The 17,745-nt window shown below is 31.4% G+C and overlaps 4 protein-coding genes across 14 annotated transcripts in view; 2 read left to right on the plus strand and 2 right to left on the minus strand.

Moving 5' to 3' along the window:
* The first annotated feature begins 406 nt into the window (after nt 1-406).
* On the plus strand, nt 407-3,273 carry LOC107367825 (uncharacterized). Its single transcript, XM_015935574.3, has 3 exons — nt 407-2,302; nt 2,372-2,472; nt 2,545-3,273. The coding sequence occupies exons 1-3, from the start codon at nt 2,254-2,256 to the stop codon at nt 3,121-3,123; spliced, it is 729 nt and encodes a 242-aa protein (XP_015791060.1). The 5' UTR covers nt 407-2,253; the 3' UTR covers nt 3,124-3,273.
* Nucleotides 3,206-5,413, minus strand: LOC107367822 (uncharacterized). 2 transcript variants are annotated; one of them, XM_015935570.3, is made up of 6 exons: nt 5,072-5,401; nt 4,779-4,838; nt 4,595-4,707; nt 4,213-4,513; nt 3,927-4,144; nt 3,206-3,780 (listed from the first exon to the last, which is right to left on the minus strand). In XM_015935570.3, exons 1-6 carry the CDS (start codon nt 5,157-5,159, stop codon nt 3,382-3,384), a joined length of 1,179 nt encoding a protein of 392 aa, XP_015791056.1. In that variant the 5' UTR covers nt 5,160-5,401; the 3' UTR covers nt 3,206-3,381. The 2 variants fall into 2 exon arrangements, with proteins under 2 accessions (XP_015791056.1, XP_089123118.1); XM_089266992.1 differs by lacking the exon at nt 4,595-4,707 and having other exon boundaries at nt 4,783-4,838; nt 5,072-5,413.
* A 223-nt stretch (nt 5,414-5,636) lies between these two features.
* On the plus strand, nt 5,637-8,297 carry LOC112539478 (uncharacterized). The gene is made up of 2 exons (XM_089266963.1): nt 5,637-5,814; nt 5,879-8,297. The coding sequence occupies exons 1-2, from the start codon at nt 5,637-5,639 to the stop codon at nt 6,418-6,420; spliced, it is 720 nt and encodes a 239-aa protein (XP_089123089.1). The 3' UTR covers nt 6,421-8,297.
* Nucleotides 8,298-8,464: 167 nt separating this feature from the next.
* Nucleotides 8,465-17,745, minus strand: part of Cad88C (cadherin 88C) — a 28,298-nt gene continuing 19,017 nt past the window's right edge. For all 10 annotated transcript variants that reach the window (XM_089266989.1, XM_089266988.1, XM_089266990.1 and 7 more), the window contains 11 exons: nt 17,009-17,541; nt 15,006-15,783; nt 13,559-13,858; nt 12,576-12,868; nt 12,014-12,247; nt 11,855-11,943; nt 11,437-11,523; nt 11,235-11,370; nt 10,807-10,934; nt 10,558-10,725; nt 8,465-9,809 (listed from right to left, as the gene is read on the minus strand). In XM_089266989.1, the coding sequence (XP_089123115.1) occupies nt 9,251-9,809; nt 10,558-10,725; nt 10,807-10,934; nt 11,235-11,370; nt 11,437-11,523; nt 11,855-11,943; nt 12,014-12,247; nt 12,576-12,868; nt 13,559-13,858; nt 15,006-15,783; nt 17,009-17,541 (3,305 nt within the window). In that variant the 3' untranslated portion in view covers nt 8,465-9,250. The remainder of the gene's footprint in view (nt 9,810-10,557; nt 10,726-10,806; nt 10,935-11,234; nt 11,371-11,436; nt 11,524-11,854; nt 11,944-12,013; nt 12,248-12,575; nt 12,869-13,558; nt 13,859-15,005; nt 15,784-17,008; nt 17,542-17,745) is intronic.

Below are 17,745 nucleotides of genomic sequence, written 5' to 3' on the forward strand. Positions count from 1 at the left end.
ATATTTTATATTTACTCTGATTACGACTTTAATTATTACAGAAGCCGGCGAAATAAAATTAAAACGCAAATCAATTTCTGTGAATTTATTTTTAAACTCAACTTTGCACAAAACTCTGCCATTTAAAACTATCTAATCATCATTATAACAATGATATTGAACAAGGAAGACTCGAAATAGTAAACAAAATGATTTTCAATCAACTTGATTATTGTGATATTCAACTCTATCATCTGGTTTGTTTAAATAAATGTGATTTTCGTTGATATCAACGAGGATTTGACGTATTTGGAATAGAACATAGGAATTGCTAATAGATAATGTTAAAATGGATTTACGTAAATAGTAATCATTTGTTTAACCTTCAATGAGATACTCGATTAATGAATTCCCAATTTGATTGATAGATACTTAAATAAGATACAATTTATTAATAGCTAGAAATAAATTACAACTTCAATTGTTTCTCAAAATTATGATTCACTATTTAACTCCATAGAAGGTACAAGAAATAATTTTGACGATTTCAGTGAAATCAATTCGGAAACCCGATTTAATTGACGATAATTTAACGACGATTTTAAGAAATGAATCGGGACCAGAATAACCTGACAAAACTTTGGTTCTCTTGATTTACAGCAACTTTATTCAATCAAAATGAATTTTATTCATTTCATAAAAATTCGAGGCAAATTGTTCAAATCTCTCAACCAAAGCGTTTTATTCCAATTTATTAATTGCATGGTGAATCTGAATAATTCAGGTAACATTGTGCTAGATTTCATAATGAGAGTCGATTGAATTCGCAATAATTAACAATTAAAGTCGTCCACTTTCTGCTGAACTGCCTAATACCGTATGGTCGATTCAAAATTGTTAACTCAAACTCACACTGATTTGAAAAATATGCATAAAAATCTGTTATCATCGAGAAATTAATTTTCATGGGACATTGAATGGAACAAAGTAGTCAAACCAATATTTAATTGGTAAAATTATGTGATGTGTTTCATGTTATAAATTTATATTTTACTTTCAATGGTTACTTCAATCTGCTTGTTTATTAATAAGAGATTGGAATTGTGGCGAGCATGTCATTGATGATGAGCACCATGCTTCGTTTCCTGGAGCCAAGAATAATCGTCCATTTTCACATGAAGATAAAATATCAATAAAAGTTAACCTCGAGTCCGTGAATAGGGAGAATTATGTCGATGATTACGTCTCAAGAACCCGAAAGAACATCTTGGTGTCCAACTCTCTCAATATTCTCATTCTTTGCGAGCGATTTTCCAAGGCTGAAGCAGCGTCTACAATAGGAGGTAATTCTGCATACTTTGCTCGTAATATCATTCGTAACTCAGTGTTTGTAGCAACTGATACTTTTCTATCGATAAAAGCTCTCGTATTTGAATAATGACAATAGTACTGAGTACAATTGTTTTCATTGTAAAACTCACTATCAAGGCTATACAAATATATGGTTAGATCGAAACAGCCATCCGGCTTCCAATGCAAAGCAGTACGCAAGACAAAACGATCACCATCATTCAACCTTCCTAAACAGTTCTCTCTGGTGAAGTTACACGGCATTAAATCAGGCGCATTCTCATCAGGCTCATCATTCTCATAAAACTGAGGATCGAATGATTCATGTTCAATATTATGTAAACCAAAATGATTATTAGGCGTATAAACTAAATTAGTCAGCCTGATCAATTCGACTGGAATTCCGATTATCGTCGAAAGCTATTCAAAATATAATCAAGCTTAATCTAAAGCAAAATTGAAATAAAACATGAGAAAATAGCTAACCTGGTTAATAACTTGTTGATCTTTGTATGGAGAACTTTCATCCGACCAATCTATTACTATATCATGATATCCCTCATCTGCAACCTTAACCTTTATGGTAACTAAATAATTTATCGAAAAGTTAATAAAATATAAGACTTAGTTTTTCAACTGAATATAACTGAAAAAAGACTCTTGAAATGAAATCTTTTCAACTAAATATTGGTTCGACTTCTTTTGTTCCCACTGAGCTAGTTTAAACTGGACGCAGGTTGTTTCTGGTTCCGGTTTTTGTCTTTTAGGGCAAAGTTTTGAATTCAAGTTTCAGTTGTGAAAAGCATTTCTTTGTGAGTCTTTTGTGTTCTTCTTTGCTTCAAGTTCATTTTTGCAAGTCAAGTCTTTTCATATTGAATACTACAAAACCATTTCTTGCACAGAAAATAATTTTTATTCCTGCCAATGGATAATTCACTGAAAAATATTGAAAAAGATGATAGCTCAGATAAAGGTGAGTCTATTTATTTTGTGAATCGTGATAATGAGTGATGTTATTATAACTTTTCGATAAATTATTTAGTTACCATAAAGGTTAAGGTTGCAGATGAGGGATATCATGATATAGTAATAGATTGGTCGGATGAAAGATTTCCATACAAAGATCAGCAAGTTATTAACCAGGTAAGCCATTTTCTCATATTTGATTTCAACTTTACTTCAGATTAAACTTGACATTTTATTTTATCTTGACAGCTTTCGACGATAATCGGAATTCCAGTCGAATTAATCAGGATGACTATCTTAGATTATGCGCCTCTTAATTATTTTGATTTACGAAATATTGAACATAAATCATTCGATCCCCGGTTTTATGAGGATGATGCACCTGATGAGGATGAGCCTGATTTCATGCCGTGTAACTTCACCAGAGAGAACTGTTTGGGAAGGTTGAATGATGGTGATCGCTTTGTTTTGAGGTCTTATTTAAATTGGAAGCTGGATGGCTGTTTCGATATAACCATAGATTTGTATAGCCTTGATAGTGAGTTTTACAATGAAAACAATTGTACTGACAACTATTGTCATTATTCAAATACGAGAACTTTTATCGATAGAAAAGTATCAGTTGCTAGAAACACTGAGTTACACAATATATTACGAGCAAGGTATGCAGAATTACCTGCTATTGTAGACGTTGCTTCGTACGAGGAAAATTATTCGCAAAGAAGGAGAATCTGGAGAGAGTTGGACGCCAAGGCGTTCTTTTGGGTACAGCGGTGTTCGAGACACCATTATCGACATAATTCTCCCTATTCACGGACTCGAGGTTAACTTTTATTGATATTTTATCTTCATGTGTAAATGGACGATTATTCTTGGCTCCAGGAAATGAAACATGGAAACAAGTAAAATATAAATTTATAACATGAAACACATCGCATAATTTTATCAATTAAATATTGGTTTGACTAATTTGTTCCATTCAATGTCCCATGAAAATTAATTTCTCGATGATAACAGATTTTTACGCATATCAATTCCAAATAGTCTCCCCAGCAGTCAGTCATTATATAAGTAAAACCTTACCGTTTAGTCATCACTAGAGATTAAGAAAGTAGAAAGTTTACCAAAATCTTTAAGAAAACAATGTTTCATGAAATCAAAACCTTGACTAATTTTTTCACATTTAGTTGATAACTGAGGCCAATCTGATTGAATTTCATGGTAATTCTCTTTAAAGTAAAACTTGATTGATCGTCCATATAGTTTATTATAGTCTTGAACAAAATTTGCAGCTTCCTGAGTGACTCTTGGACATTCACGAACAGCAAATAACACTAAATTGGGTAAAATGCGAACCAATTGCTCGATATGCTCATCCTCCAGTCTCCTGTTGTCGCACAGTACAAGATGTTTAAGATTTGGATATTTCATGAACAATCTTTTCAATTCATCCCATTCGAAAATATCAGTATAATCTTGATCATACTGTGAATATAGAGATTAGTTAATTAATACAGATGAATGTAGTTCTGCATGATGAACATCTCTTATTGTAGCTGATTTAGAAAGAAATTTTAAGTTTTAAATTCTTCACAAAAAAGCAAATACATTTCAAATCAAACAATACTTACAAATGATAAAACTAAATCTTGCAAAGATTTGTGTTTTAATGATTCATTAACAAAAATGCTATTAGAGTCCAATTTAATATGAGCACTTTGTAAATTCGGACATGAATCCATGAACTGGAAACCATAATAAATGTCTGTACCATCATAAGAAGATAAGGACAATTCAACTATTTTAAGTTCTTCTAATATGGGACCATCATAATAGCGATCTGGCGAGCCTAAGGATAAAAGATGAATGCTCATTTTCAAAAAATTTGTTAAAAATATAGAAGTATTATAAAATCACCTTCGTTATTATAAATGTATAACTTTTGAAGATTTGGAAAATAATGTGCATCTTCCCTGAATCTATCTAAATTATAACGGACAAGGTGCAATTGTTTAATGTTGACACCATTCTCTTTTATGCATGGCTCAATGTGATCGTTGGATACCATTTCGAGTCCATCACAATATTGGAAGATTGATTCATCTCCTTCATAATAGCAGCAATGATTAATCAATCCTTTTAAAGATTTCATCCTTTTGACCAATGTAACGATAGCTTCATGTTTCACCTTTGAAAGGAATCCAGAAAAATCGGCAATCTAAGGTAATAAGACAACAAATAACATGAAAAACAATTAGTCAGCAAGTAATAGACGAAAAAAAGAAATGATTCAACAAACAATTAAATTTGGAAATAATGTGCTCAAACATGTTGTATCAAGCGGTTCCTCTGCTAGATAATAAACATAATCCAACGTATAATTTGGAGCGTTGTCACCATTCCACCGATATTCTGAACAAATAAGTTTAATGAGGGAATTCGTTCATAATGATAATACGTATCGGTAAAAATTAGGTGCTTACCAACCAAATATTTAACTTTTCTAGTTCGCTCCGCAATTAAATGGCTCCATTTGCTGCATACTAAAATAAAACATTTAAGAAACAAGACAAAATAACTAAACGTTTGTAAAAATATGCAAATATCATGCTTTAACAGTCAAATAATAATATTTATCATGTTGTTATAATCTATTATAGATTATGATACTATAGCTCTCAAATGTATCGATATAGCTGAACTTGATTTTAACTTGATTTAAATCAGAGTCTCTGGGCCAGAGGTGTAACTTAATTTTGAATTAAAACAAACTTACCTAAATAGCAGTGTACTAAATCATCCAATTCATTTATTGAACCAAAAATGATGAGCAAACATTCATCTGGAAGTTCATTTATAAACATTGTAAAATGAACTAATGCTTAAGCCTAACTTATAGACTTTAGTAGCAGTTATCCATGCATAAACATGATTGAGAAAAATTAAATTAACTTAGTGATAGAACACATTAACAGTAATGACACTTGTTTAAATAATATTTAAAGTTATTAACAGATTTTGAGGGGAAGAGCCAGACAGTTTGACAATAACAATAACGATTTCGATAATTTAATTGTGTAGTTTTGTTTAAATGTTGCTATAGTTACAACAACTAAGCTAGCCTTAAGCCGAAAGTACGGCGAGAGTCAGCCTACAGTCTTACCTTTAAACTACAGTTTTAATTTTAATCTTTTTATCAACATAATAGTTGGAAAGTGTTTTTTATTCGCAACTCCGTGTTCTCAACAAATATTTATCTCTGTGCAGCCAAGAAATATTTATCATTATAGCACAATAAAAAAGAGTGCTCCAATGTAGATTTTCATTCTATTAATACAATAATGGCTTATGTGTTGTTTTTTCGAAGCTGTGGGCTGCCTGAAGCACGGAGTACACGATTCCGAATAATTCCTATTAAGGACATCAGACCGGTGCCTCCTGCCAAAATTATCAATCCTCTAGATAGGATTCTAATTAAAGATGAAAACGAACCTTACATTTGCTTTGCGGTAGAGTTTGGTAAGTTATTCGCAATTTTTACATTCTTTGGCTCACTTATTAATCTTTTTCAAATTCATCACAGGGTCCAAATCAAGCTTGCAACAAAAGAAAAAAAGTGTGAAATCGCTCGAGAATATGCTAGAGGATATGCAGTCAAAAGCTGCTAAGATCAAAGAAAATTTTGAGTCTCAAGAAAAAGTTAAGTTCAAAATATCTGACAACAGTATTTTAGCTAGCCCGACAGAAGGTTCGAGAGGAGCATCAATATATGAAGATTTGGATTCTCAACCTGCGAAGAAGCTTAGAAGAAATCTGGAAAAGATAATCCAACATCACGGTTGCATATCTTACCTGGAGATGAGATTTGTCAACCTAGTGTCAATCAGTTGTCCGCTTCATCATAAAATTTTAGAAAAAGATGGAATTTTAAGGGTTGATTGGAATCTAAGTAATGAAGGTACCATAACTAAAATCATGGCAGTTTTAGATGATATCATCTATAAAATTTTTTACAACTTGATGGAACCAAGAAGAGGGTCGAAAATATGGATGCTACCAGATAAGTGCTCTAGAGCACTCCTTAGTTCGATGTTTTTGGACCAAACGAGATTACCCTGTCCCTGATTGCATGTTAGAACTTAAATTTAGAGAGCAAACAACATGTGAAAATGTCTGGCGATGCAAAGCTCCAGACTGTGGTTGTGATTCAACAATTACTTGCTCAAGCAAAAACGCTTGTATTGCACATTTACAGTCTCGATTCGTCTATTATATCTGCAAATTCTAGGACTGCTGCTTCAAGCCATGGGAGAGACTCATGTGACTTTTCAAACCTAATGAAAACGTAAAAGTGTTGCGCCGCAAAAATGAATTAAATTTTATAATTCGTGCAGCTCATGAATTAACATCATGTGAAGATGAGGATGAGGATGAGAATGTCCTTCTGTGCTTCTGTCCTTGATGAAGAAGTCAGTTTGGATGACTACTACAGTTTTGTAAAATTCATAAAATTTGACATAGAACTGGCTGGAAAAGCCAATTTTCAAATCAATGTGTCGCCAGAAGCTATTGTAAATTCAATGACGATGCTCGATCGATACCAGCTTGGAGCTTAGCAACTTATTTTATATGAAGCCTTGAAAAATAATATGGAGAAAATGTTGACTGCTCCAATTGAAATGTAAGTTTCTCTTTGTTTGTTTGATTAGTTTTCTAAAAGTTTTCTTTTTTAACAGATCAACTTCTTCATACAAAATTTACTATGTTAAAAATCATGCTTTTCAAGTTCTGCAGAAGGTTGATTTCGTGCCGATCGCTTGTTGGGAATTTAAAATCCTAACATGTAGCTTCGTCAAGAAACTTTCCCTCTATTATTGCGCTTATGAAGGATGTCCATGCAATCCGGAATATTCTTCATTGAACATTGTGAAAGTTAAGCTGCACATTCAAAATGAGAATTTTATTCTTGTTTGTGTTACGATTTTTTCGAAAACAAAAAAGTTTAGGAATACAGTAAAGTACCAGATAATGACAGTAACTTGAAATACAGTGAGATCCCAGATAATGAGAGTCCCACATAATGAGATAAATTTATCAACGATCCCTAATTAAGGAGGAGTTAATTCAATTTGAATTTTATCAAATTTCATTTTGATTTCTTTAATTTTCAATTGATTGGATTCGAATTTCTTTCGTAAAATATTAATCAAAAAACTCACGAAATCATTTTAAACTAACATTTACGATAAAATTCGATCTATTAAGGAAGATTGAAACTCATGAAATTAGCTGCCCGATGAATAGTGAAAATAAGCTATTCCACAGTACTCTCATTATCTGGGATCTCACTGTAGATTATTCCTACTATTCGCCGGGCAGTGTATTGAAAAAATACAGATTTTTTAAACCCCTCCTTAATTAGGGACCATTGACAAATTTACTGTCACTATCTGGTACTGTCATTATCTGGTACTTTACTGTAAACTGATTTCAGATTTGCATCCCTCATGATCAATTACACCTAAATAGTTTATTTTGATAAAAATATCTATCTCTAATTCGATTTTATTAATCATTTTGACCTCCGTGATTAAAACATTTGCGACCCTGTAACTTTTTTCAGATCGATTTCCTCCATGGGAGATTAATATTTTTAGGGGTTTTCTAGCACGGGCTTTCCATTAAACCCACTTTCATTTTGATCTGCCCGTACCAACGAGGTTACTTTCCTTGTGAGATACTTTCAAAGATTCATTATAATAGAGAATTTCAACCTCCGAAGATTTCTTTTTAAACATTAATATCGTTGTTACCATCAATTGTTGACTAATAAATCGAAAAGTTGAAATCCGATGAAATGAGCTAATTTTATGCTTACAATGTGTAACAATTGAATTAGACAAGGAAGAAGAAAGAGGCAAAAAGACGAAAGAAAGACAATGACGAAAAATGTAAAAAATGAATAAAGAAAGAAACCAGATTCTTAGTGTTCGCATTCTTAATACATGTATTATCAAATCGTGAACCGATGGCGATGTAATCATGAATAATCAAGATTGTATAATTGATTTTAGCTCTGGCTTGCAGGGAAATCATCAGTCTAATTGAATATTCAATTTAAAATTGACTGATTGTGAGACAGTTTAATAAATAAATTGAGCCGCTCATATGAAAAGGTGGAGATAAATTTTATTCAAAATTTTAGCAATGTATTACAACTTTGTTCACAAAATGTTGATTTAAAAATAAACAATTAATGCTTAGAACAAATCTTTATCATTAAGTAGTCATTATTAAATGATACTCAATCTGAGACGAGCATTTTTTAGCATGATAAGCGTTGGCACGGTTTTTAATAATACATTGAATGATATTATAAAACATCAATGCCTTTCAATATTATCAATCAATGATAAATATTTCTTTAAATTATACAATTGGTAAAAAAGAGTTACAATTAGTAGTCATTAGATTTGGTAACAAACAAATTACCCAAATTGAATTACTATTTAAAAAATAGTAAACATCTTTTATTTACAATGAGATTGGCTGATTTGCTAAGCCTGGACAATCAATTCGTAGTCTGATATGGATTGTTCATGTTGGAATGACTGACCAGTATTCAGCAATCACAATTACAAAAAAGAAGGAAGGAAATGAAAATAAAGATAATTTGTACAAAATTTATAATCAACCTATCCAATCTTTGGCAATGAAGAGAGTTAAAGAAGATGAAGATGGTTAAGAGGTTTGAAATCAAAGTTAATTGTGATTTAGGGAAGGTGAAGAAATGACTTAGAAAACATTGCATGTAAAAACAATTAGGATGGCAGAAATAGTCAAGAACAAATCATCAAGAGACTAAAAATATAACATTTAGCGTTAAAGTTGATGATGGCGATGTGAGGTTGAAGTATTTGATAATGTCTTTTGCCAATTAACTATATTACAATTGTTACAATTCAGTTGTCTCCAAATTGATTATGCTTAAGTTATTGCCGCCAATCTGGTTTGAATGGTACTGAGAAGTGTCCGAGTAAGGCGATGAAATGTAAACTGTGTTGATTGAGTTTTTACAAGACAGTTGATTCCCAGATCTTTTACCACTAAACGAATCACCTCTAACTCCCACACCACCGACAACATTATTCACTAAACTTCCTCGGCCAATTGAATGGTTACCATTATTGGTTCCACTGCCATTGAGACAATTTTTATTAACCAAAGGCCGTTGAGAGTTTTTCTTGTTATTATTGTTAACCCTGCCATTGGTTGCAGATGAAGGTAGGGTTATGTTTTGCGGAGTCAATCGACCCGCCGTAACTCCACGACAAAGAGCTGATTTATCATTTGTTGATGACTCTGATCCTGTTCCAGGGTGGCTTTCATTTAACGAATCAGTAGGTGTAAGTGGACCATTCATCAGCACACCATTTGATCCACCATCAGTGCCAACTCCTGATCCTTCGGAGACAGCATTTTCATCCAATGAATTGTTCCCATTTGAATTGTGACTGTGAAAAAATGAAAAAACAAGAAATTTAAGTTCATATTCAAACACAAATAGTATTATAGTTTCAAAATAAAGCTAATTAAAGCTATTAATTTACTACTATCTAAGGATACTCATAGGATCGTAGGATACTATCAATCAGCTTGTCTTTTGTTTCTTTAATTTTGTTAGACAAGATGACTCAAAAAACTTTCAACTCAAATAAATGAACGAAATGAAAAAAATATATAACTAAAATGTAACTTGAAGATTTGTTAAAAAAAGCAATTCAATTAACTTGAACAAGTAAACATGATTGAAGTTAATGACCATTTTATGTTCACACAGTTTTAACATTAAAATTAAATGGTTAAATTAAATACCAATAAAATGAATAATAACAACAATCATGAAATTGATTGTGAATAATAAAGAGAAAGTCCATAAAGTCTAAGCAAAACTATCATTTCGTGGAAACGATTAACCCACAAACCAAAAGCTACCTTTGATTATTATAACCTATCAATTTTTTATGCACACAAACTGAAAACAACAATTTATAATCAAGATTTAATAATAAGCAATTTAAGGTTAAAAAGAAGAAAAAAGAAGAAGAAGATAAATGGTGCAAAACAATTGATGAAAACGAGAGAATGAAATATTGAATATTCAAAGTATCTAAAATAATCATGAATTGAACACTTTGATTACTACTGAAATTATTTTATCTGGTGAATGATTATTGTTAATTTGAGGATAATAATGTTTACCTCATTTGTTCATCATCTTTAAACCATTCATTATCATAACCTGTCATCCAGATAGGATTGGAACCTTCATCAGCATGAATATTCGTGTTGGGAACATTAGTCCGGTTCAATTGAGGATCTCGATGACCAAAAGCAGTTGCTGTGGCCGCTTTCAAGCGTCTTTCATATCTGAGTAAAATAAAGAAGAATTAGAATCATGAAGAAACAATTGATGAAACAAACAAATACGGCGAAAACAATTAACTTTACCTATTTCGTTGATTGATACATAAACAGGTAACCAACATCAATAAAAGTGATAGAAATGCTGTTGAACTGATTAAACAAGCTTTCAGTTGATCATCAAATGTTAACACTTCTTCACGATTTTGCGATGGCTGGTAAAAGAGATAAACATTATTATTCAATCAATAACTCAAATGTTTAACTAATTGTTTCAAACAATTAACATCAACCAAAGTTGAATCAAAGTTAAAATCAGTTCAGTTAATCACTAACTTACAAATGATTGATTACAAGTGATTCAAGTCAAACCTAAACCCAAATAGATGCCAGATTTGGATGCCATTCAGGATTGAATAAACAGATTGACTTTGAAAGAATCTTTATTTTCTCAAAATTTCATGACTTAACTGGATCGTTTGAAACAATTAGTAACATTATTCAATTCAACTTACCTCACTGACTAAAACATTGAAATCTTTGTACAATTGATCCAAATAGTCAATGTTTTTATCGATCAGTTTAAGGACATTATTGACATCCATGATTGAATTGTCATTTGGATCCACAAAATGAAGGTAAAGGTCGGTTCTGAGGGTGAAACATGAACAATAAATCATTAGTTTAATCATAAATAGAGAATGAGACTCAACTTACTTTAATTTATCAACAATTCCATCGCCATTTGAATGAAATTTGTAATTATCAACATTTACAATTGCTCCAGTTATATTGCTAAGAACACTGTAAATAGAAAAATGAAATTGTTTAAATATGTAAATCACAAGGATTTTCATTAAAACTGAATATCAATTAAACAACAATAAAGTAACACTTTTTGTTGGTTTCTAATTATAATTATTTTTCATACTAATTTTAATCTTAAAACGCTCCTTTGACACACCTAAAGATTTCAAGATTGCCGATTAAATGGATTATCATTGATAAAATTTGATGAAACAAATTAAATATTTCACCGCAATATATTCATTGAGTTTGAAGGAAACAATTAAAAGCCAAGCCATACTCTGATTTAACCGATAACACAAGGAATTAACTGATTGCTGATACTTACTCTCGGAACTTCTCCAGTCTTTCCCGTAACTCTGATGGAGTTAATCGTAAAACAAAGCGAACTCTTTGATCTTCTCTCAACAAGTAAATCTTAAGGGAAAAGAAGAAAAGATTAGGTTAATTGTGAACCAATTTTACCTTTACTTTGATGATTATTTACCTTTACTTTAGCTGTATCATGTAATCCTCTGGAATCATTAGCAATTATTTGAAATTCAAAGTAACCTTTCATATCTTTTCTTGGATCAAAATTCAATCCAATTTCACCGGTTTTCCGGTTCACCAGGAATGGATCGTCTTTTATTGTATCCAAGCCAATTGACAATTTACGTCGTTGTGGGCCAACAATAAAGTAGTTAACAACCGCATTTGGACCTTCATCAGCATCGATTGCCTGAAATTGACAAAAAAGAGTTTAATCTCATTTGTAAAGTGAATTTCAGGTAAAACTGAATTCTTCTCATTTCATTGATTTGTAAACCCGAAATGCACTGAGAAGTAAATTTTAAAATCTTTTCTCATACCAAATCACTTTAGCTAAACGTGAAAAAAATTACTTCAAACATTTGGTTTTGGTTTCATTTAGGTTGGTTTTGATACTAAATATCATGGAAACCAAACCATGGAACCAGCCGTTTCCAAAAAATAATTTCTTTAGAATAAATTAGAAGAGATTTTCTGGAAAATAACTAAATATTGTAAACCAGAAAATATGTATTTACCTTGACAGACATGAAAACTGTACCAAAATCTGCTTCAGTTGTAACTCCACCGGTGAAAATGGGTTTCACAAATTTAGGTGGATTATCATTAACATCTTTAATGTTAATGACAACTTGGAGCAATGAATTATCTCGAGGATCAAATTTATCAACCTTTTTGGGTTCTTTCAAACAATCATTGGTTGCCTGAATAATCAATGAATAGGTTGACCGAGTTTCTCTGTCCAATGGTCGAGTTACAGTCAATTGGTGGGTCAAAAGGTCCAGTTTGAATGCACCATCTTCATTGCCGCCTAATAGCCAACAAAAAAAGAGTAAAGTTTTAATCCAATGCAAGAGACGACTTTGATTAAAATCATAATTAAATGGCAAAAAATGAATTAACTTTCTCTTTCAAATTCATCTTTTATCGTCAACATCAAAATAAATCATTTCCATAAGCATCAATTAAATTATCAATTAAACCATCAGGTTAACCATCAATATTAACCAGTGTAAACTGTATTTTGATTAACCTTTGATGAACATCTAATTGTGCATTCAAGGCACAACACAATTTCACATTAATAGAACCAGTTTTATAACCCTTTTTTCTGGTTTCATAAGCTAACCTAGCCTTTTGTTTACCTTTTCAGTGATTAAAATCATAACAATAAATTATCAGGCTTTTGATTCAACAGACTTACAACAATGATTGGAAAGGCTTCTAATGAATACTAATAATTTACCAAATGATTGTGATAATTACTTATGAATAACAATAATGAGTAAATCATTGGATGCTCTATGAATTTCAAAACAATATTTAACCCAAACTAGCCACTGATTTACAAGTATTATAATAAATTGACTACCAGAAAATAGATTTATAATCTTAATAGCATTCAATATCAAAATATTATCTAAACCCAAAGAGGTAAAGGATTTAATTTTGATTCACTGGTTTCGGTAATTTTATGCCAACCATTTAATGATTTACTCACCAACAATGTAATAACAAGGAATTGATTTAACTGCTGTTTCAAGAGGATCGTCCATTTCATCTTTATCAATGGTTGGTAAGATCTTGAAAGATTCAATTCCTGGTAAAGTGTTTTCAGTAAAGGAAACCTGGAAAACATCTTCGGTAAATTCGGGTTCAAAGTCATCTACGTTGGTAATTAAAATGGTTATATCTAAATCAGTGGATAACGATGTTGGTTCACCAAGATCAAAAGCTTCAACTCGAAGTTCATAGATGCGTTGACGTTCCCGATCCAGCGTTTTAACCAAAGTAATCAATCCTGAAATGAGGGAAACACACAATTAAACAAAACGATAAAAAACAGAGTATTGAAGTTTACTTGAAACAATTCATGATAACCTGAATAGAGCCGGAAACCTCATCAACCTTGAGAGATTAAAGGCTCATGTTGACAATTAATAACTCGTTGAATAGGTTTAATGAAACAAATGGTAACAACAGGTAAAATAAAGGTTAAACGTGATGAGTAAATATCATAATTGTTTGAATCTAGAGTCTGGTAACAAGTTTGATTTGTCAATTACTAAGGATGTTGAATGTTGATGATAAATTATGATTAAGATGATTATGATTTTAATCTAATCACGTATTGTGAGGGCGTTAACCAGGGATGATAATAATGGTTATAAATTATGAGTTATAATAAATTAATAAATTATTGTTATGCAAATTGTTAAGGTTGGCAAACATTGGATGGCATTTACGAGTTTCAAGAAACTTCGCCTGTTGAAGGTTTACCCAAAATTGTTGGACTCTTTTCAAGTAATGGTCAGTTTCAATACTTAAGTTAAAATCAAATTAATTGATAAACTCAAACTGATAATTTTCAGAATTTCCAAAGTCAATTTCATTCATCTAAAGGTTCATTTGTTCAATCTTGAATGCTAATTACTATTGAATGTGCAATTTTATACTTGCTTTGAGATTTGTTTTCAAATGCATTTCATGAAACTTGAAGCTCTTAAGAAGCAAAAATTTGATCTTTTTGCTGGAAAATGATATTTTGAAATTATTGTGGTAAAATTGTTAGAGAGTTGTTTTTGGTGGCTTTTTGAATAATGAAAGCTGCTCATTGAAATCATTTGTGCTTAGAGTCAAGATTCTGTCTTATTTTTATCATCGAAGATGAATAGTTCAGGAATTTCGAGTGGTGTATAACCTGAAAATTAGCTTTTTTCAATTTTTGCTGAATTTTCAATGAATGATTGATCTTTAGCTTTTAAATCACTTTTGACTCATTTTCTGTTCAATTTCCAGTCAATATTTGAAAAAAGTGCGAGTTTAGATGAATTTGGATCGAAATATAATAAAATTGAAATCTGAAAACATTTCGTCTAAATCAAGTTTCAGGAAAGAATAATCAGAAAAACGAATGAAAATGTGATATTTGAAGTAAAATAAGTTACCTGATTGTTTATCAATTTTAAAGGTTTTCCAATGGCCATTGGGCAGTTCTCTTAACTTGTAATTAACCACTGAATTTAAACCATAATCATCATCAACCGCTTTAACCTCAATCACGGGTGAACCTATTGTTGAATTTTCTGGTAACCTGATTGTGTGATTAACCGGAGGGTAAAGAAAGGTTGGTGATCGATCATTTACATCACTAATACATATTGGTATTGAGGCTATTGAATATCTTGATGGCGATCCAGAATCTTCAACTTTAACCTTTAAAGTATAATTGCCAACTCGAGCTCGAAGTGAGTTAATACTAAAGACTCGCGCTGAAGCCTCTGACAGTGGACTGATACCAGGTATTTGAAGAGTGGACAAAGACGATGAAGATTGTGGCGCTTGTCTAATAGATCGTGAAAGAAGTGACAATGAAGGATTGGTACTCTTCACTGTTTCAATATCAAACAGCTTGTCTTCATTACCACCAACAATGGTGAACTTGAGTCGTCCATTTGGTGTTAAAGGATCATCCTTGTCGGTTGCAGTCAACACTGTGATTGTGTCACGAAGAGGTAAAAATTCATTGGCAGTTGAACATCCTGAAGGAATTGAGATGAAAGGTGTTTCATCGTTTACATCGCTAATTGTGATTATAATCTGTTGAAAGGCTCGCCTTGATTCACCCGTAACAAAACCATACTCGTAATTGTCAACTGCTTGAATCAGTAAATTGTAGGAACTTGTCTCTTCTCGGTCCAGTTTGTTGGCCACAATTATCGATCCCTGATTAAAGATGGAAAACAAAGTGAAAGGTTAATATTTAAATCATGTTTGTTATTAATTTAACTCTTTTTTTAGTTGGGCTACATTTGATTAACGGTTGTGTTTAATGTATTCACAAATTGTCAGATTGTGTTTACATTTTAGGCAAAAGGCTATAATTAAGATGAGCTTTCATTTTACCAATTTGATGACCATCATGTTGATATTTATAATTCAATGATTATACCTACACTAGTTTGATATTTAATTATAATTTAGACGATGAATATGATGATGATGATGATGATGTTGTTTCAACTCCTTCACCTAGAGTTGGACTCAAGGGTTATCATTATTTTAATAAAGCTGCTCTTGATTGTCAAGTTTCGTTTGCCAATTTGTATATTTAAAGTCTAATCTAAAGGCTAGGTCGTGATTAGATTGAATTATAACAATTTAATGTTTCATTTTAATCAGGGTCACTATTAACATTGACTTAATCCCTTTACTTTTTATATAATCAAGATTGACTTTAAATTGATTCAAGGGTTAAGTCTACAATATCAAATAATCAAATCGTGTTAGTCTTAATTTTCATCTCACAATCTCATAATCATCATCATAACCATCAACATTATTAGCATTACTTTTAATATTAGAACACAAATTGTCTCTAATGTCTATTATTAAAAGCATCATTGGACTATCATTTCACAAAATAAAAAAAGAACCAGAAAAACTGTTTATTATTAAATCATGACAAATTTTAATCTAACGAGGAAGACTTGAAATTTCATATTTTCAATTTTTAAGGCAAATGAAATTACACAAAAATCCAGCAAAAGGACCAGAATTTAATGTCTTTTAAGGACCAAATATCATTATTTTTTGTTCAACAACAACAAAGTATTTTCACATTTCTTTCTGAATTTGATCTGATGTCTGGATGTAAGTTTTAATGAAAAATCATCCACAAAATGATCTAAAATTTAAGATAAAAATTGGGAATATTTTCTGCTCTGAAAGTGAAACCATGAAAGGATCAGATTGAGTCTAATTCAAAGACATTAGCATTTACGTGAAATTGATTCATAATAACTCAATGATTTGATCATCTGTGGAAACAATTAATCGCTTTGTTGAGTAAAATTCAGAATAACTCTAAAATCTGTTTTAAATAATTTTTGTCTCTGAGTGTTTAAAGCTTTTTGTTATACAAATTGAAGCATAAAAAAGTCAAACTTACCGTATCTCTATCAATCTTGAATTTACCCTGTGATGAGGATGCATCTAAAAGGTAAGTAACCTTACCATATGGACCAACATCATCATCATGAGCCGTTACTTGAGCCACTAAGGAACCAATTGGTGCATCTTCAGGTGCCGTAAAGGTAAGTTTATTGTTACCATTAACAATGAAAACCGGATTATTATCATTCTCATCAAATACTTGAATAGATATTTTTGAAAGACTGGATAATGGTGAAGGTCCAGCATCGGTTGCTCTTACTGTACAATTGATCCATGAATATGTTTCTCTATCAATTTTACCCTTAACCACAATATCACCCGATCTGGGTGAAATCTCAATTAAATCAAGTATTTCTTTACGACCTTCCAATGAATAGGTAATTGTCTTATTTAAATCATAATCGTCTGCTTTAACCGATAATATTGGTGTTCCAAGAGCCGCATTTTCAGTTATAGCACCAGTAAATAGCTCTTTCAGGAAAACAGGTCGATTATCATTAACATCAGCAATTTTTATTGTTAAATAAGCTAAATTAATCAACGAGAAAAAAAAACATAAAGAGTTAGTAAGGATTGGTAAACAATAAAATTTACAATTAAACCAATTTCTTTTGTTTACACAATTTAAGTAAATTCTGGGTAATTTAACCGGTAGACATCTTAACATAACTGGTAACATGATTTAAAAAGGTCAATGAGCTGAATGGAAACAAATTAACATCTATTTGTATT

This window comes from Tetranychus urticae, chromosome 2 (assembly GCF_039701765.1).
Source record: "Tetranychus urticae isolate SD_2017Ah chromosome 2, NJAU_TeUrti_SD_1.0, whole genome shotgun sequence".
NCBI lineage: Eukaryota > Metazoa > Arthropoda > Arachnida > Trombidiformes > Tetranychidae > Tetranychus > Tetranychus urticae.

Bases quoted from the DNA above. Each gene is read 5' to 3' on its own strand.
- LOC112539478 (XM_089266963.1), top strand. From the start codon at position 5,637: ATGGCTTATGTGTTGTTTTTTCGAAGCTGTGGGCTGCCTGAAGCACGG. The intron at 5,815-5,878 runs GTAAGTTATTCG...AATTCATCACAG, and splicing joins TTGCTTTGCGGTAGAGTTTG to GGTCCAAATCAAGCTTGCAA.
- LOC107367825 (XM_015935574.3), top strand. From the start codon at position 2,254: ATGGATAATTCACTGAAAAATATTGAAAAAGATGATAGCTCAGATAAA. The intron at 2,303-2,371 runs GTGAGTCTATTT...TAAATTATTTAG, and splicing joins AGATGATAGCTCAGATAAAG to TTACCATAAAGGTTAAGGTT. The intron at 2,473-2,544 runs GTAAGCCATTTT...TTATCTTGACAG, and splicing joins ATCAGCAAGTTATTAACCAG to CTTTCGACGATAATCGGAAT.
- LOC107367822 (XM_015935570.3), bottom strand. From the start codon at position 5,159: ATGTTTATAAATGAACTTCCAGATGAATGTTTGCTCATCATTTTTGGT. The intron at 4,839-5,071 runs GTAAGTTTGTTT...GTTTTATTTTAG, and splicing joins TTTAGTACACTGCTATTTAG to TATGCAGCAAATGGAGCCAT. The intron at 3,781-3,926 runs GTAAGTATTGTT...CTATATTCACAG, and splicing joins AAGATTTAGTTTTATCATTT to TATGATCAAGATTATACTGA.